The sequence below is a fragment of the Thermobia domestica genome, chromosome 2, assembly GCF_964235325.1.
Source record: "Thermobia domestica chromosome 2, izTheDome1.hap1.1, whole genome shotgun sequence".
Lineage (NCBI taxonomy): Eukaryota > Metazoa > Arthropoda > Insecta > Zygentoma > Lepismatidae > Thermobia > Thermobia domestica.
The window spans coordinates 371,218,326-371,239,803 of NC_137455.1; the positions used below are offsets into that span (position 1 = coordinate 371,218,326).

The 21,478-nt window shown below is 35.0% G+C and overlaps 1 protein-coding gene across 1 annotated transcript in view; it reads left to right on the forward strand.

The window, feature by feature from the left end:
- The first annotated feature begins 1,110 nt into the window (after positions 1 to 1,110).
- The window catches only part of LOC145678841 (uncharacterized), a 48,721-nt gene continuing 28,353 nt past the window's right edge, over positions 1,111 to 21,478 (forward strand). The window contains exons 1-3 of the mRNA XM_081749400.1: positions 1,111 to 1,211; positions 14,971 to 16,725; positions 18,117 to 18,278. Coding sequence (XP_081605526.1) covers positions 1,178 to 1,211; positions 14,971 to 16,725; positions 18,117 to 18,278 — 1,951 coding nt within the window. The 5' untranslated portion in view covers positions 1,111 to 1,177. The remainder of the gene's footprint in view (positions 1,212 to 14,970; positions 16,726 to 18,116; positions 18,279 to 21,478) is intronic.

Below are 21,478 nucleotides of genomic sequence, written 5' to 3' on the forward strand. Positions count from 1 at the left end.
TCCCAAGCCGATGGGGGCTGTATTTGGAAGTCAAAGCCTGTGGGAGTTTCACAATTCATTTCAGCGACCGTAAAAAACTATGGATTTGACACTAGTATCGGTCATTTTGGATTATTTTTACTTGTCTCGGTAGCCACCCTCCCCTCAGGTGACCTCGGCCCGCATACAATTGTAGCTGAATTTGAAAGTCATCGCTAATGGAAATGTCACCATTGATCTCAGCGACCGCGAAAACTATGGATTTCACATTAATGTCGGTCATTTTACATTACTTTTACATGTCTCGGTATCCTCCCCCCCTCGGTGACCCCCGACTCGTAGCCGAATGGGGTGAACTTGGAAGTTAATGGGATCGGTGTTACACGATTGATCTCAGCGATTGCGAAAACTATGAATTCGACACTAATATCGGACATTTTCTACTACTGTCCCGGTAAAAGCCCCCTTGAGACCCTCTGGTTTAAATTTTAAAAAACCAAAACGCTTCGTTTTGCTTTGGGGCACGGTACCCGCGAAGGTACCCGCGACGAAAATTTGGTAACTGCCTGTCCACTCGTCGTCTCCAGACCGCACGCAGACACACAGACTGACAGACAGGCACATAAACAAACTCTATTTTATTTATATCTCAATTAGATTGTTCCAAAATTTCAAAAAGGAACCACAGAATAGCGCATTTAAAAATATTTTGACCCTCGGTTAAAAACATCGATTTATTAATTAGTTATCTTTTCACTTTCTTTGTATAGTATAAAATTATTATTTCGTCCGCCAACTTTGGGTAGCTAAAAAAAATCCAGTAGTATCAGGTTTTGGTCTTCGGTCTGTGATAATAAAAAAACGCAAATAGCGTTATCAGCCACACGTTCAGTAAAACAGCAAAAACCTTGCTCCACGATAGGATAAAATGTAATCATAATGTTCAACTTGGCTTGTTTAATTTATGTGTAACAAATCACGCCATCCCACGCAGTTGTTACATGAGAAATTTGGTATCTAAGTTCCTTATGCAAAGTAACGCAATTGCTGAGTAAAGGTTACAGCATCACCACAATTTCTAAACAACATGATTTGCTGATTTTCTGTAGAAATATTAAAAATAGATTTGAAGGCAAACAGAAGGAGCACTGTGAAATTTGTTGCCTTCGAGATTTGACTTGCATTCCCGGTGTCCGTTATGGAACGGGATCATCGTGGTTTGACAGTCATCTGTGAGTATTTACTGTATCACGAATTTGACATTTCCTGCTTTATTTCGTGCTTCAGATTGTGTTGATTCAAGTTTTAATCCAAATAACAAAATAGGTACCGTAAAGAACTTCAGTATAAGCAAACAGTACGATACGCATTTTCAAGAACTTTCTCCACACTCAGGGGTTAGCATTCGCGCATTTGGCGTCCGGGACTCGGGTTCAATTCCAGGCTGCAGCTCATATGGTTCCGATTGCACGTTAATCAGTAGGTCCTGTCTCATATAGCCTCGCTACTGAAAGGGACGCTAATGTTTTTAAAAAATCAAATGAAATTAAACGAATTTTCATAAGAACGGAGACTTATAGAGAACAGACATTAGTGTAAATTTCATATCGATGCGGGTGATCTACTGGGAGAGAAGGGGTCTCGATAGTGGCGCAAATTTCTTTTGGGGGTCAATTTAAGTGTGTTTATTTCCTTGTCAGATATCCAAGCGAGGACTCTCAGATCATGAAGGCTCAAGCAAACTTAGGGAGAGCACACGCACTTTAGCTTTTTGTTTTACCCACGAGGATCGACGTCCGTGGGCTCGAATTTACGGGAATGTCGGCATTTCCTGTTATGGTTCCTATAATATACTATTTTTTCAATTTCATAATTTTATCAGATTTCACCAATTCAATAGATAAAATGGTTTGTAAAAAAAAAAAAAAAAAAAACTTGGAGATAAATTGCACGTTAAAAAAATCAATTAATTATTCGTGTAAATATAGGGTGTTTCAAAATGAATATCGATGTTTTAAGAACTTGTGGTATTTATTACATTTAATGTACAATTACAAATAATGCATCAAATGAAAGAGCAAAACATTTTTGTTATAAGTATTCAATGTAAGCACCATTCGCCACACGGCACACATGAAGTCGATAGGCGAGAAAGGGCCCATAAACATTGTGCTGAAATATCTCACAAAACACGTTGGGTCTTATGCAGAGTCGTTATGACGCATGATTAGTCCCATTCTAAAGAGTTCGATTAACATATGGTTCTTGCAATAGTCAGACCTTTAGTACGGCGCTAATCATACGTAAAAAAAACTCTGCATAAGGCCCATTCAATGTAAGAGAGCCTTGTTGCAAATGTACCATCTCGTGCAGATTTGCTGATCTCCCAGATGCGAACGTTATGATTGTTTATATCGGCACTTAGGTGAAATACCGATTCATCACTGAAGACAAAACGATCCAGAAGATTTTCATCGTCATGCAGCAACATTTCATTTGCAAAGTTGGCACATAACTCGTAGTCTAAAAGTTTTAGAGCCTGTAGAACTGCAAACGATAAGGACGTAGCTATACGCGTCTCCTTAAAATTATCCACACAGATGGTTGCACTATAACTACAGATTTAGTCTTTGCAAAATGTAAAACACAGAGGGCCTTATACAGAGTCGTTTTGACGTATAATTAGCGTCATACTAAAGGCCTGACTACTGCAGGAAACATACTGTTAGTCGAACTCTTTAGTATGGCACTAATCACGCGTCAAAATGACTCTGCATAAGGCCCAAAAAGTTTTCTGATCACTAGTCACCATCTTTGCTAGTAGTGCATTCTAACGGCAGATAGAGGAAACAGTGCATGCGGATGCGTGCGTACAAAACTCTTTGAGTTGCTCTTTCATTTGATGTATTTTAAAATTGTTGTTAGTTGTAATAAATCCTACAAACCCTTAAAATCCCTATAATCATTCTGAACCACTCTGTACTATTGATTAAATCTATTCTATTCTATTCACTTATTACAGTAGCAATTTTCAATGGTTGAACATTTGGAAATTACTTCAATATACAAGTAGTAGAGATAATTTTCAATTTTTGCAGCTGGTATAGTTTTCGGCAACTTGCTATCGGTATTCCATACCGACTTGTACCGGTCTAATTCGGTCACTGCTTAAACTATAGAACTATGAATTACCATTTACGTAAATAGTTTAGCAAATGCTTTTTTAAAAAACCTTACCTTGAAAGTTTAGAATTATCTGATAGAGCCATATTACAATAACATTTTGCGTCAAAGGAACGCAAAATTTGCGTTTATGTTTGCAATAATTGGTACTAGTTATTGATTTTGGGTAAATCCATATCATATATCAACCAATGATGGTTGCTTACAAAGTTTATTACGTTTTAATTTTTATACACAAAATTATACTATATTTACGTAGGGAGTTGAAAACAAGCATTCGTTAAATTTTTTTAATATTCAGTTGGCCACTTGGTATAGCCACTTAAGAGGCCTTATTACTGTAAAATTAAAATACCGCTAATTTTACAGTGATTATGTAATATCTTCAAATATATAAAAATAGTCAAAATGTGGAACAAGATCGCCATAGACAATATTATATTGCATAAGGTACCATTATCATGAGTCACCTAGTAGCTTTCCGTTTGCAGCCATTTAGAAACGCGAAAATAAATCGAAATAGCTGGAAATCGAAAGCAGATAAGTGAGTCATGATAACGGTATCTCATGTAAAATAATATTGTCTAGCGAGGTCTTGTTCCACTTTTCGATTATCTTTTATCTATTTGAAGATATCACATAATTACTGTCAAATTAGCGATATTTTAATTTTGCCGTGATGGGGCCACTTAAGCCATTTTGCACTTACAAAGGTTTGCGGTAAATACTGTAACTCCGTTATTTTTGATTGACGATATTGATTTCAAACAGAAATCATTTGAAAGAGAATAACTAACTAACTCTATGGCCTATGGAACCCGGAGGTTCAATGCCGCGATCACAAAAGCTCTCCACTGACTTCTATCCTTAGCTAACTGCATCCAGTTTCTACACTGTATTCCAATCTCTGCGAGATCCATCTTAATATTGTCCTCCCATCTGCGCCTAGGTCTTCCTAATGGTCGTTTTCCGATTGGTCTTCCAGTCAAGACTTTGAAAGCGTCTCTACTTTCTTCCATTCTAGCTACATGACCCGCCCATCTAAGCCTCCTAGACTTGACGACCCTAACAATGTTGGGTAAACCATATAAATTATGTAGTTCCTCGTTATGAAGATTCCGCCATTCCCCATTGAAAGAGAATAAATGTAGAATATTTTATGTTCAGTGTATTTTTAAGTCTGTACAAAAAAAGACTCACAGCTATCTTCTATAGATAGAAATAGGGTTTGCGGAGATATTTCCAGAGATAATGTTTGTGGTACAGCACGTCCTTAAAACGTCTAATACCTAAGAGTTTCATCCTTGTTTGCTTTAGAAATTTAAACGTTCTAATATGAAATCTCAAAATCCCTGATACTTGAGAGTCTCATCCTTGTTTTGTTTTGGGAGTTCAACGTTGCAACATGAAATATATAAAAAAGTTTGATATCTGACAGTCTCATCCTTGTTTTGTTTTGGGAGGTCAAACGTGGCAACGTGAAATATCTCAAAAGGGACACCTTGAAAAATCTCTAATTTTCACAAAACAATTGCTGATTGTGTAGTAAATCATTAAAATTTGATTACTGAGATTTTACTAGTTTCTGAGTATTGGTTTATTTTATGTGGCGAAATTCGGTTTATTAGCACCTTAAGATCAACTAAATTAATTGTCCATTCTACAACTAAACTATATATTTAGGTATTAAAACATATAGCTCTGTTCAATTGTGAATGTTACTTTGTTGTAATAGTTTACTGGGACAAGATAATTGATAATCACGTTGAGAAGGAAATAATTATTAAAAATAAACTATGTTTTGTTTTATGTACTTTAGGAGCTTAAATGTAATTCATATTAAGATATTTAGCTGTTTGCCCAACAGAATTAGGTACGAGCTATTAGAATCTAAAAACGGGAATAGAGTAGCAATGTCAATCCCTCAGAGTTTAAGAGTCTCTCTCTCTCTCTTTCTCTACTACATGTAAAAGTAATTGATAAAATATCCAAATTTTTAAAAGACCTTAAGTAATAGCAACAACACTTCACCAAACACCATAGACGTGGCGTTTATGGCTTGAGGGAGTTGCCGCCAACGGAAGATTTTTAGCTTCAATACTAGCAGCCGACTAGACACCTTTTGACCACCCCGACTTTAAAGAAGGTGTCACCTCCTGTTAATAAAGTGGTGCCGACTACTTTATGCATTACATAAGCTCAAAAACTACATAGGACAAAACAGGGTTAATTTTTTAATAATTTCCTTCCAAACATGATTAAAAATTAATTTGTCCCAGTAGAATATAATTACATCATAAGCAACATGCACAATTGAACTGAACTCTATGCTTTAATACCTAATATATACACTCTGCAGCCAAATTATTATTACTGCCCGCTACACCTACGGAAGAGTCACGGAGCACAGCAAAACCATTTGCCAGACGGTGACAGGGTTCTACTCGATCAGTCAGTGTGGTGCTGCGTAGAATAGGGAAGGCTGGCGATATATCAGAGTTTGATAGGGGCCAAAGCATGATGTATAGAAAACTACGAACGAGCATCTCGTATTTTTCGGGCTTCAGTGGTTAATGTCTTTTAAAGGTGGAAGGACAATAAACAGGTGTAGGCGGCCACACTACATTAAAGATGTTGGACGTCGTATATTGTCCAAATTGGCAGAACAGGATACAGAAAATCTGACAATTAACAGCAGACTTTAACGGTGGACAAAGTACGAGTGTGTCTGAGTACACAATTTGCCGTACGATGTTGATATAGACGTCTGCTGCTAACATCTTACAGGTTTAGTAATAACCGCACATCATGAATTACGGCTGGAATGGACGCGTGCCCATCATGAAGCACTGAGCAATGACACAACGTTGCATGGGTCGGTGAATCACGATACTGCCTTCATCACATCGATGGCCGGGTCAGATTCCGTCGTCTTCCATTGGAACATTTGCTTGAGACGTGGCAGTAGGACAATTTTCACGCCGGTTGTGGCTTTGTTACGATTTTGAGAGCCTTCACAGGGTCATCCATTTGCCTTAGTAATGCGTGTGGAGAGCACCATGACGGCTCCTATACACCGCTAGGTCATTACTAGACTTCGGATCGATATGCACTAAAAAACGGCAAAATATGCATGCAAATATGCGCTAAAAAGCACGAAAATATGCACTGAAAATATGCAAATATGCACTAAAAAGGATAAATATGCACCAATAGAAAGCTAAAGTTAAATGAGAAATTTTATGATCTTTAGAGAAAAAAGTTGTGTTACTTGAACTACATATACTTGGTGTACAACTATGATGCATTCATGCTATAATAGATAACTATGTAGTTTTCGGCATTTTCTGGCAAAAGCCTGCATTTGTCAGTCAAAACATTACTGTACATCGAAAATGTTCCTTCCATGTCACGGGTCGTTAAGGGACAGCATTTAAAAGAAGCAATGTTACTTGCCGATAAATCTGTAATTCATGCGTCGTTGTTCCCAGAAACACTTTATTTGCATTAGACATGAATTTTATGCCAGGTTTTTTTCGCGTCTATTGACTGTGCCTTTCGAAAAGATGTTTGTCCGATTGGTCTTGGCGGAGCCTGTTTCGTTATTGAATCAAACAGCTCAAATATACTACAAAGTGCTAATTATCGCTCTTCCCATCTCGTTATGATCTTTGAAATTGAACTGAAATGAGTATTGATAAACGCAAGTTCGCTTTGAATGTTTTCAGCTCCGCAAGTATCCACGGCTTCTTGAATACATTTGATTTCTTCGGGTTCAAACAGCTCAATTGAAATACATTTACCCAATATATATATATATATATATATATATATATATATATATATATATATATATATATATATATATATATATATATAAAAAAATAGAACGCGCCAAGTATTTGTGAATAAAAAATAAATATACTCAGAGAAGTAAATAATAAACGTTTCAGGCATAAGCATATAGTAAAACATGACTAGCGACTCGTAAAAATTTCCCTTAAAGTTTTTAAGGTTAACGGAGATAGATCTATGCAAAATAAATAAATAAATAAATAAATAATGGACATAAGGAGATAAAATAAAATGTTATATATATACCGTATTAAATTACAGTATTTAGTTATGGTACAAATTCATACACATAAAACTTAGAGTGAACAAAAAAAAAAAAAAATAATAAAAAAGCCTACATACATTTTCCAAGGCCAAGACAAAAAGTAGATGCTAAGCCCTTTTCAGCGCTCCTCTCTCTACTTTTGGCTCCTTTTGATTTATTGTGTATATTATGCTCCTTGTACCATGTCTCTAGACCAGCGAGAGAAATAGTTATTGGTATGGAATTTACTATATAAATTGCACTTCGTTCAAAAAGTTGCACGGTATCTAGGGCCTTATATAGCGGTTGACTATAGGTTAAATGTGTAGGGTAACCAGTAAACGAGACCTTTACAAACAACGTGGTTCATATACGTATCCTCTCACAGAATGTCTAAAATTTTCCTAAACGCTGCATTCCGGAACTTGAAAATTTCAGTTAAAAATATATTTTAACATCCGTTGTACGCAACACAGGTTCCGACTAATCAAGAGAATTTATTTTTATTTTATTTTATTTTATTATTATTATTATTTTACCTTTAAATTCATGGACCTTGAAATATTTCCGTTTAATAAGGGAACTATTGAAGGTAATTTTTACTGTTTTAAAAGCCTGTTTTCAAAACCTTATGTTCTTGTTTAAAGGAAAATAAATGCACTTTAAATTACTTTTTGTATTAAATTGTGTGTTAATCCTAGAATACTTTCTTCTAGCGTAACATGTTCATTTAAAACAGTAAGAATTTACAATGTATAATATTGATACTTTAAATGGAATAAATTCATTTGAGCGAGACACGGAGCATGAATGGGAAGAAGGTTAAGTTATTGAAAACATAACAGAAGACTTAGTAGGAAAGTTACGTTTCGGGAGACTGAGGTGCATATCAAAGCAACTCAAGCTTATATTTAAATAATCTCATAAACTGTTTAAAGGAAAATTCGGTAACTTATCTCAAAAAGTAACTGCTGCGACAAGTTTTAGATTTTGTAAAGCAAATATTTTAATTGTAGAGCTTATTTTCAAAAGGTTGTTCACGTCTTCCCGAGATACATTTTTAAAGGGTTTCTTTGGGATGATCTCTGTCGAGTATGCAAAAACAAACAAACAAACAAAAAAAAAGCCACAGCTGGGTTGTTTTATACTTGTAGAACTACTTACAAGGCTTAGAAGTGCTATATAAGAAGGCCAAAAAATAGGGCGCTGCTGAAGTATAAGCTTTTGCTGTCGAACTAAATGGAAATGTCCTCTTCGGAAAACAAGCATACTTAGTTTGAAAATATTACTTGTTTAGCATACACTTTGCAAAGTATATTTTCTCCTTGAATTATTAACGTCTCTCGACTTCAATCCATTGTTTCAGAGGGTCCATTAATTGTAGTGCTACACCTTCAAATTTCAATTTTAACTAGCTCAGAATTTTGTCCATTTTTGTCCATCCAAGAGAGATTGTGTACCATTTAAATAAACGACGGAAGGTAATTTCAAAATTTGGGCCACTTCGATCACCTGTCGTGCGACATTTCCAAATTCGAATTTTAACTAACTCAGCATTTTGTCCGATTTCTTGTACATTGGTGAACCACGAAGAAATTTTTCTTTTTTACAATTGAAATAAACGAGAGAGGGCCATTTGAAATTTTGGCCACATCGATCCCCTGTAGTGCGACATCTTCAAATTCGAATTTCAACAAGCTTAGAATTTTGTCCATTTTTTTGTATTCTTGAACCACCAACAAAAGGATATATACCATCCAAATGAACGAGGGAGGTTCATTTCAAAATGTGGCCACTTCGATCACCTGTAGTGAGAATCTTCAAACTCGAATTTTAATTAGCTCAGAATTTTGTTGAATATTTGATTATGTTTTACCACATAAACCAGGGACGGCCATTTAAAATTTGGCCACTTCGTTCACCTGCAGTGAAGCATTTCAAATTTGAATTTTTACTAGCTTGTTGGTACAAAACTCTATAAAAAAGTGAAAATTCTAGGCTAGTTAGAATAAGAATTAGATGTTACACTACTGGTGAACTAAGTGCTCAAAATTTTTAAATGACCCTCGTTTGTTAATTTGAGCGTTCAAAAGTTTTTCTTGGTGGTACAAAAATGTACAAAAATTGACAAAATCCTGAGCTAATTAAAATTCTAATTTGAAAATGTCACGCTATAGGTGATCGAAGTACCCAAATTTTGAAATGACCTTCCTCTTTTATTTGGATGATACAAAATGTTTTGTTTATGGTACAAGGATTGGACAAAATACTAAGTTTGTTAAAATGAGAATTTGAGCGTGTCACACTGATCGATGTGGCCAAAGTTTCAAATGGCCCTCCCTCGCTTATTTCAATGGTACATAATTTTTCTTAGTGGTACAAAAATGTACACAAATCGGACAAAATTATGAGCTATTTAAAATTCAGATTTTGAACATGTGTGATTGAAGTGGCCAAATCTTGAAGTAGTAGTCCCTCGTTTATTTGAATGGTACAAAATTTTCTTGAATGAACAAAAATAGACGAAAATTGGACAAAATTATGAGCTAGTTAAATTTCAAATTTGAAGATCTCTCACTACAGGTGATCGAAGTGGCCAAATTTTGAAATGGCCCTCCCTCTTTTACTTGAATTTTACCATTTTTTTTCTTGGGTGCACAAAAATCACCGAAAATTGGACAAAGTTGTGAGCTAGTTAAATTTCGAATTTGAAGATCTCGCACTATAGGTCATCAAAATGGCTAAATTTTTATGTGGCCTTCCCTAGTTTACTTGAATTTTACAATAATAATAATAATAATAATAATAATAATAATAATAATAATAATAATAATAATAATAATAATAATAATAATAATAATAATAATAATAATAATAATTCTTGGGTTGACAAACATGAACAAAATTCTGAGGTAGTTAAATTTCAGATTTGAAGAGTCGCACTACAGGTGATCAAAGTGGCCCAAATTTTGAAATGTTCCCCCTTTGTTAATTTGAATCGTACAAAATTTGTTCTAGGTTGGACAAAAATGGACAAAAATTGGACAAAATTCTGAGCTAGTTAAAATTCAATTTGAAGATGTCGCACTACAACTAAATGGCCCCTGTTTCAGGAGTTCGGTATTTTTATTCTCCCACAGGACCACACAATTTCAAATCCAGAGAACGGTAGCAACTTTAACTTCCGAGATGGGTGACGTGGAAATTTTGTTGTAGGTGATTTGACACCGTTATTTATATCTTCTATAAAAAAAAGAAAGAAAAGGTGTCAATTATGCATATTGCTAGGAGGATGAATCACTCACCCCTTTCTTATTCTCTTTTTACGTGACCTTCGAAACCGACAACAATGAATCATTTCAAGGTCTTGAGTGTACTTATATTAGAAACTTGGAATTCCATTTATGACGAAAGTTATTGCACATTAAAAAATATCAATTTGGTCGTTTCTTTAAATATGCATTTATATGCAATAACGACATAAACATGCACTAACCTCCGAAATATGCAAATATATGCACTATAAAACTCTACTATTTTACCCTAAAACAGTTGAAACGAATTTCTGTTTAAAGAGCATATCAATATCACATCAGAAAAAAGACATGCAAATATGCAAAAATCCGAAGTCTAGTCATTACTGATCATGTACACCCACGAATGTTGGCCACGTTCCCAACAGGCAAAGGCATTTTTTCAACAGTATTATGCTCCTTGTCACAAGACCAACGTTGTTCATTGGTTAGAGGACAACGCTGATGAATTTCATAGTTGCAATTACCCTCAAACTCACCCGATCCTAACTCAATTGAACAAATTTAGGATTTCAGTGAACGCCAGATCCGAGTTTATCACCCTCCTCTAAGAAATTTACAGAAATTTAGTGACTTGTATTTGCAGATGTGGTACGCAATGCCTCCAGTGACGCTTCAAGGTTTTATTCCTTCAATGCCAAACCGCGTTACTGCAAACCAAAAATGTACATGCCAGATAATACATGGATGGTCATAATATTTTAGTTGGTGAGTGCACATTTTACATGTAGAACGATCCGAGGGACTAGCTGTATTTTAGTTGTTAGCAATCACAATTTAACCACATCAAAATAACAGCAACTAAGAAACTAGTGAAACCTTACTGATCAAATTTTAACCATTTATTACTGCATAAATAACAATTATGTTGTGAAAATTTGAGATTTCTCAAGTGTGTTCCTTTTCAGACGTTTAAGGTTAAACATAAGAGATTGTCGTAAATAATAATAATAATAATAATAATAATAATAATAATAATAATAATAATAATAATAATAATAATAATAATAATAATAATAATAATACTTAAAGAGTCATAATAGTGAGTCTCGGGTATCAAACGGTTCTGGAAGCAATATAGCACAAATCCTATCTTTTCTAAAAAAAATAACTTTCAGGCTTAGTCTTTTCTTTAAAATTTTAATTTCAAAAATGACAATTGCGTTTTTCAATTTTTAATTTTGAATATTTTAAAAGTACTCGTAGTTTATTAGGTTTAAATTTGCACTGGCTCCAGCGTTCACCACAAACCTTTTTAAAATGCAAAATATGTTTACACGCCTGTACAAAATGTCCACTCATAAATAACTGAATATCTAAAAAAAATATATAATGAATGTTTGTCTTCACCTCTGTAATTACTTCGCATGCACCATAAATCCCACTTGAAGAGACTGGATCCAAGCGGAAACCCCATGCATCATGTGAGTTCACGAAACTTAAGTTGGTGAATTTGTATACCAAACATTAAAGGTTTAGTGCTATGCGAATATTGGGACTATAATCATACATGAATTGATGGGAAAATCTTGTAGTCTAATTTCGTGTATATGTTCATTTTTTTTTTTAAATTCTGGGTGTAATTTTCGACTCCCCTCCCCACCCGCCAAAACAATGGGAAATGCCAGATGCAGTTGCACAAGATATTTTAAATTTATTTTTCAAATTTGGATTTTGATATCCCAAATAATTATAGGGCTATTTCAATTCAAGAAAACGTCATACAACAAAACCCATTGAATGCGTATTTCTTTTTTTCTTTTTCTTTTTCTTTTCTTTTCTTTTTTTTTCTTTTTTTTTTTTTTTTTTTTTGAAACGGGTTGTGTGGGTTCGAAGTTCTGAATGATTTAGGAAGCGAAAGGGGTAAACTTTACAGTAAACGCTTCAGCTGCGCGTTGATAAATAGAACCGCTCTAAAAGGGTATAGTAGAGTAGAGTAAGATAGAGATAAGTAGGGTAGGAGTACAAATGGGTTAGCTTAAGGTTAGTTAAGTTTTGATCTATTTTCATAAAACTAATTGAGTGTAATTTCTCGTTTATGAGTGAATATACCACCTGGAGCTAGCACTGTAAAGTTATCCCAAGGAAAGTTTAGAACAGCGTTTCCCAACTTTTTCAACTTGCGGCACACTACGGGTGTAACTTGAATTCTCGCGGCATACTCATAGATATTATTATTATTATTATTATTATTATTATTATTATTATTATTATTATTATTATTATTATTATTATTATTATTATTATTATTATATTTGCAAATATAAAATACCATGGTATTTTTTCTGTGATTACTGATCTCCTTCACACACAGACGAAAGCTCGATCACTGGTTTTCCTCCATGCTAACTCATTATGCTTATTTTTTTATTCTAATTTTAAAATAGAAAACAATTGCAATGAAATAAAGGACTCAGGTTTTCAAAAATACACTTTCTTTTTCGGAAACTGTATCCTACCTTTCACTAAAAACGAAGATCACTAAATGACGAACGAACGAACAAATGTCTTGTTCTTTTAACTTTGCTGTTTTAACCAATACTGGTGCATATTATTGCAATCACACAACTTGCGATGCGTGGAAGTCAAAACACAGCTATTGAACAAAGTGTTGTTCTGTCATTCACGTGCGAATGAGTGTTCTACGAACGTTCATTTGACGCGTACCGTACAAGTGCTTCCATTTCTCGGTAGGGATGCGCACGAGACGAGTCGAGACAAGATTTTCCTGACAGAATTCGAGTCGAGACACGGCTCTTCCAATAGAGAAATATACAATTTTCGAGTCGAGACATCACTTTTACAGCACATTTTCGAGACGAGACATCCACAAATCTTGTCTCGTGCGCATCCCTATTTCTCGGTGTTAGTATGACTCTCAATTGAAGCGTAACATTAGCAGCTAACCGTGAAAATGTACGATCCGAAATACTGTCTGCTACACAGTAATAGATGTATAATAACATATTACAATTCCAGTAATTTTTTTCCATGATAGAAATTCATAGTAATGTGAAATACAAAAATATACATTTTTTTCCTATGTCTTGCAATTTGGTTGCTATAGAATTAATAATTTGGTTTCGATTTCCTCGTGGCACACAAGTTTAGAAGATAGCACTAATATCTTGAGAAAATAACTTCCTAATGTATATACGTCTACTTATACAACTTTATAAAATTGCACGTAGAGTCTAAAAATGTAGAATAGAGATAGGTAGTGTAAAGACAAAAGCAAATGCAATTCTTTAGGAGTTGTGGCAGAAATTTTGTAACAATACTATTATGAGTGAACCCTTAAACTGATAACCAAAAATAAAAGTGTGGTTTGAAATGTCTAAATAGCCCTTCATGAAGAACGAAAGCGTTGTTTATTGTGGATCATTGAGTAAGAAGTTGAGAGAAATACAAAAAATATTGTGTGTAGTAATATCCTAAAACTAAAACTGCGTTACCTGAATTTACAGTCTATGAAAAGATAATATGGACACTCACAACTTTTTGTTGAGGGAAATGTCTTTAGCCAGTAACTCATCTCTGATCGCTTTCAGCTCTGATTTTCTAGATAGGGTTGGTTACTTCTTAATTCTGGTATCTCATTCCCAGTCACCTTAGAACGATAGATCAGCCACCCAAAATTCTATCCCTCTTAGGATGAATGGGGCATCACATACAGCAAAGCACACCCTCCAATGATGTTAATATAATAATTTACGTAGCGGGAATCTGTAGATTAGAAGAAAGCAATTAAAATCGAAGCGTTCGAAATGTGTATTTAGAGAAGAATGGAAAAACTTAACAGAGTAGAACGAGCAGGAGTGGCTTTAGGATTTTAATTTTGGGAAGGCCCGCTTCCTGGCTTATGGATACATATACACATTAGATTAATTAATGACAGCAGGAAATAACTTTTACAGTAGTGGTTGATGATGTTTGTTAAATAATTATCTACCATTAATATAAATGGAAAATATAGTTACTCCTTATTGTATCTTTTAACGTTTATATATTTTTCAAAATTTTTGGGTAGGCCACTTCTTATCTGGCCTACCTGCTAAAGCCATTGAGAACGAGAAATCAATGGGGCATTTATTTAGTACTTATGTGAAATTTGTATAGTATTTGGGGAATACCATACATAATTGAAGATCGCTAATCACCGATGCAGGGAGTGTCTGTTTAGATCCCAGGCAATGTAATTTTGTGACAATATGATATCTGTGGGTTCCGCAGCTCCTGCCAAATCTTTTTCCCAACATTTTTTAAAAAAACTTTCATTAACTTGCAATTCCCACTCGTTAACTTTAGTCTACAGTAGATAAGCGACGGACTTTACTCTAACGATTTGGATTAATTACTTTCACTAAATTTGATTTTTTAAATTTTATTTCACAGGTAGAGTGAATTTTCGTGATGCCTCAAAGAATTCTTCAGTTCCTGAAGTGCCAGCACCTATCTCTGAAAATAATGAAAACCGTGACACAACTAATTTACATGTGTCAACTAAAAATTCAAGTGACGACATTAAGCATACCGAAAACATAGAAAATAATGATGAACAAGACTCTCTGACCTTAGCTGCGCCTACAGAAACGTTAAGTAGTGCCACAGATGATAATAAAGCTCAATCTGCTACTGATAATCCTCCACTTGGCATACCAACAGTAACCATTGCAATCACATCACCAGAAGGAATACCAGCAGATGATAACTTTTTACAGGATGAAGAAGATTCTTCTGTTGATATTTTGAACGTCGAAGCAAATTCGTCTGAGTTAGTGACAGAACAAACTGAATGTTTACCTTCATCCGAACAAACCACTTTAGACAGTGTAAACAATGAAGTATCAGAGCCAAGTATATCAGAAGATGAACAGAAACATAGAAGAGAACCTGTACCATTTGATAATGATTCTAGTCCTTCATCAGTTCTGGAGACATTACAAAATGTATATCACGCTAAAACAGAATCGGAACTACTCGATGATAAAAATGGTAAATCTTCGTCAATACCCGAAACATTAACAGATGAACCTATTAACTCTTCGTCAAGATCAGCATCACTCGAAAATGAATCCCGGCATTCGGGAGAAACGATGAACTCGATAAACGAAGGCGAACTACAATCTGTTGTTGACGAGAATGCAGAAGCACAAGATAGCAAAAATGAATTTATGATAACATCAGTTCCAGACGATGACAAACAAGCAGAAAAATCATCAGACATTAGCAGAGTAGAGCACTTAGAATCGGAAAATAGCAAATTGGAAACAAATATTTGTTGTCAAGACGAAAAGAAAGATTATGTAAAAGAGGAGACAGTACATGACTCATATCTCACAGAAGATAATTCACAGGTTGCTGTCGAAGAGTGTAATGAGGAAGAAATCAGAACGTCTGAGAAGAAATATGTTAGTGAAGACAGTAAACCTTCCTCACAGAAAAACGAATCTACTGCAGCACTACAAACAGTTGATGAGCAAGACGAGACAAATTTAGAAAATGGACTCCCTTTGGACTCTCAACGTAAAGATAGCTCTTCTGGTAATGCCACACCAGTAGATAAACAAGTATCATATTCAGATAATAGGATTAGCGGCAATCATGATACCAACAAAGGAGAGAGTCTTCATCTAAAATCAGAAACATTATTTGACACTAATAATAAAAACCTACGCGAGGACAATACAGAGGATGAAGATTCTGTGAAAACAGAAGAACTTTGTTCTGAAATTTTTAAAGCTATTGAAGAAGATACTAACAAAGAAGACGCGGCAACGGAAAGCTGTCACGAACAGAGACGTGAATCATCAATGTGTGATGACGTAAATTTAAACGATTATTTGAAAAGTATCAAAAGAGGCACTTCCACGAGTGATAACATTTCGACGACTGTGATTATAGACGGCTATATATCAGAAGCTAGTATTCAAGGAACTCAATATAAGAATGAAACGCTGGATGGAAACGGGTATGTTTCAAAACTCTTAGTCGACAGAAAGTTACGAAATTCTCAGGGCAGTAATAATGACCCAAAATTACCCGTCACGCAATGGAACAACCTAGAAGGACCAACCAAAAACTTAAATAAGGAATTTTCAGAAGAAGGCGAAGAAGCTGTTGATTTTGAAAAGGCCATTGACCTTACAGGTAATAACCGATTTTAAATTTCATTTTATTATTTTAATCTGTCCACTGTAATTTCAAATTTAATTTGTATTGCGTAAACCAATGTCAAGTAGTCCAATGCATGTTGCTCAACATTGTTTTAATGTAAAGTTTTTGCGCATTTACTTGACTATGTTGTTAGATAAAAACAATCATTAGCTTAATTGTAGTAACTGTAGATTTCGTATGGAAGCCATATTTGTTTCCGAAGATGAGTCATTTTTTGCTGTCGTAAGGGATTACTGAATCTAAAGTTTCTCAGATTCACATTATCCTTTCAATGCGGAATAAAGATTAAATTGTTCGGCAAATTGTAGGCTATAAGACAGTTTATGCTAATGCCATCCAAGAAATATGAAAGACGAAATTGAGGTTTCAAAATGTAGCTTGTCGACGAAAAGTGTCCCTAATTTAGCACATGATTTTCGTAAGAAAAGAGTGGGTCTGAAGGTTGAATCTTTTAGGATTAAGACCTCTGATATAGATGTGCTTATGTACCAAATTTCAATCCTTTGATGTGCTTCCATGTTTTGTAGGATTTTGTAAAAATTCAGAAAACTGACAGAAACGGATATTTCACAAGTAGATGGATATTTTTGGAACCGGACGTAGTAGTAAATTTCAACCAACTCCAGTTTTGATACAGTATTTCGGGTTGTGATGTACTATCTTGAAACCATGAGTCGATTGCAGAAGACCGTTGGTGCAACTATTACCATTTTTGTTCTATGGTAATAAAGGTTGAAATCCGAAATAGTAAATTTCAACCACTTCTGGTTTGAATAGAGGGTTAATGGAGGACATGGAATATATTCTTGTGACGCTGACTCGATTGCAAAATATCACTTCTCGATATCTCTTCCCGTCTTTGCTCTAATTCGTATCGACACACTGAGTGGTGAAGCCATTCTGTAAGACTCCCAACACTTTCTTATAGTATAGTTTGGAAGTCTAAAAGTCCACTATGTAAAACATATTTTTATTCGTAATGTTTTACTGAAGGTGCTATACTGATATTGAATTCAATCCCTAATACAATTAAAAACTTAGAACTAATTCTCTATTTAAGACGAAATTAAAACAATTTCTTGAGGCATCAGTATCATCTAAATCACTCCTTTGTATTTATTTTCTTATCTATTTGCAAGATTTCTCTCCTTTGCTTTCTTTAGTTATAATGATCGTTCTATGTATTTTGTAAACCTTTTTGTCTCTATCCTCCCATGAATGTCTTAATTGATTCAGGGTAGACAAGGCATTTTGCCTTAATTTTTACATCATATCCTTTAGCCTAAAAGACACAAGAACTTCTTATTATTATTGATTTTAAGAAAAAAAAAAGTTAATTATTAAATGTGTTATTTAATTTTTAGGTTTTGGTTTATTTAATATTATTGCATTTTTCACTGCTGGAGTCATGTTCACGGCTGTTACGTTTGAAATTAATGGTCCAAGCTACCTTTTACCGTCAGTACAATGTGACTTTAATTTGACCTCTCAAGAGAAAGGACTGCTCAATGCTATCCAGTTTGTTGGTAAGTTTCCACTCAATATCTTAGTTACTAAATATCTAACGATAACGTTATTACTTAAAAGTGTCCACGATTGGGTTAATTTCTAATTGCCATTTTCATACTACTTTGAGGATACTGAATATTCATATTCACCCACTGGATCACTTGAAAATGTTCTTAAAATTGGGATCTTTGAAGTACTGCTGATGCAACTCTCCGCCAGATTTCAGTTGTTTGAGCTGTTTCGTCTGTTTGAATTGTTTCGTCTGTCTGAGCAGGTGAGCGTTGTTTCACTGTTGCCACGAGCGAGGTCATCATTGAAACATATGCAAAAATACGTTGACCACGTGCAAGGGAGTTGCTAACTATAGAACAAAAAGCACACTAAATCACAAAATATGTCCGTACAATATACGAGAAAATGTATTTAATAATTATTTTACTTTACAATGTTAAAATTTGCAATTATATTTACGTAGTGAAGTTACTTTTCATTGTTTTGGCTGGAAATGTATTATACAAAACAGTGGCGTATTTACGATTTTGTTTCGGGGAGGGCTTTGCTAACTTTCGGGGGGGAGGGCTTTGCCTGAAAATGTGAAAATTCAGCAAGGTATTTCATATACTTTACTATAGTAATTAAGATTTCGGGGGGGTGGTTAAGCCCGGAAGCCACCCCCTAAATACGCCACTGATACAAAACTTATAGAATCAAATAATAAGTGTAAAATAGTATTAAATAAAATCATGATATGCTACAGAAGGTAATATTGGAAAAACAAGTTTTTAAAAGGTTGGGAAATACTTTAGCTTAACATTTTGAATTATTACATACACTCTTGTTTTAAAAAATCTTGACCATCCATCTTAGTTTTAAAAGCTATAGTCTGGCAAACACAAGTAGGAATTACAATTCTTAGGCTTAAAATAGAGGTCTCAACTGGTCAAAGAAAAAGCTTTATAAAGTACTACAGGAAAATTACACAGTTCTCACTATTATTGTCATTATTGGCCCTCTCCAGTGGTACATGGGCTGGCTCGCATGATTTTCGTGCACGAGGTCTCGTGTTCGGTTCCTAGCGAAGATCCTTAAATACTTTGAACATTATGGTAGTCTGGATTCCATCTTAAACTGTAGATTCACGTCTCATGTAGCGTCGGTGTTGAAAGGGACGCTACACTCCAAAATAACCAATCAAAAAGCGCGTATAATTCATATATCCATCCATGTCACCCCCGGTTGTATTATCTTTCCCAGGAAGAGATGTTCCAGGATAGAACAGCTGTTCCACTTATTATTAGATATAACCTGGAGACTCTACCAGTGTTGTACGAGTTCTTTTCTTACTTGGCAATTTTATTCTTCTCACTTGTAAAAAAAAAAAGTAAAAGGTGGCTCCTATGGGACAGATCTAATAGGCGTATGGCATGTGTCAAAGCTAAGGCTCAAATACGTTCGTAACTTCGACCCGTCATGGAGGAAATGTAACTAGAACCATTTTTCGGCCTCTATCACTTGCCCAGGTTGTCCTAGATACCCATTTCACACAGCCAGATACTGGAACAAGGTTAAGATTCACCCCACCGGTGATCGAATATAGCTTGTTTTACGGACTATGCTGCCACTGCTTTTCACTTGGCATAAGATTACTTAAAAAGAGAAAAGAAAGAGTAGTTTCTAATATTTTAATTTAAGATCCAGTACAGCAACATGAAGGTAATATTAGGTACTCTTCAATAGCCATCTTACCAGTATTTTTTGTCAGTATGTAGATATAAAAATATCTCCCTAAAGAAATGTTTCACAAACCGAAAGTAATAAACATTTTGTATATTACTATTTTATGATCTTTATGTTTTCAAATAAGAGCCGCTCAAACGCTATTTCAAGCAAAATTAAAATTAAATTGCCAGTACGTATATTTTATATAATTTCTCAAAGTAACTGGAAATTTATCATGTTCCGTATCGTTCAGCTGGAACCACACTGTAGATCACCAATGATCCAGAGACTACTCTTTGAGAAACACAATTTTATTAATTGAAAATAAAGGGTTTATCCGATTGCAATGATGTGAACAGGCTTTAAGGGAGATGTCTGAAATTCAGCTTAAATGTAGAAGAGACTATGTAAATTCTATATTCCAAAAGCAAATTGTCCCAAAATGGATGGAACATAATCGAAAGAAACACGAAACATTAACATTAATGTTAATGGAAAAATAATGAAAACAAACAAAAATAAATTCCCCACTTATCTCAAACACCAAATGAGAGAAATGACTGAAATGCAACTCAAGTGTAGCATAGACTATGTAGATTCTATATTCTGAAAGCAAATTGTCCTAACGTGAATGTAGCATGTCAAAACTCAAGAAACATTAACGTCAATGGAAAAAAATCAATGACAAACAATTCCTCCACTTATCTCAGAAACCCAAAGGGGAGATAGTTGGAATTCAGCTTAAATATAGAAGAGACTATGTAGATTCTACATTCAGAAAATAAATTTACCTAAAATGGATGGAACATAGTGTAATATCCTATGTGATGTTGTAAACAAACAATTCCACGCATCAGTGTTTACAAACACCACCACGTGGTTTGGCAAGAGGATCCCCCACCAGATGGATCTACAGTCACATGCAGACGACGGCTTCTGGCCCCTCCCACGGAGCAGAAGACGACATCGGAGCAGCAGCGCCACCGCCACCCAAAGGACCCTATAAATTGGATGGACAAAGGCAATTCAGTACCAGTTTTCTGGTGACCCTCCTTTAGTCTGCTACGGGACTCTTGGAGTAACCTAACCCCAGGCCTTTAGTCTGCTCCGGGACTACGCCTATCCTATCTCCTGGCTTAGCCTGCTACGGGACTCTGTCTGGGAATCCTAACTTCAGCCGCTTAGCCTGCTACGGGACTCTGTTGGTCACTTAACCCGTTTCTGCTTGCTACGGAGCATTGGTTCCTTACTCCTCTTAGCCTGCTACGGGGCTCTGTTGGAGATCCTGTCTGCGACCTTACGGTCAAAGACCACCTATAACTAACCTTTGCTTCTAGAGAGATTAAATTGTACAGTATTTTGTGAAAATACTTTTTTAGAGGAAGTTTTATAATAAAACTGGTAGTGGGAGTCGATTCCGGACGCTCTTTTTATTAAATGTTCTACCCAAAAATTCCTATATGAGACAAAGTTTTACAATAGTCAAAGAAGCACGAAT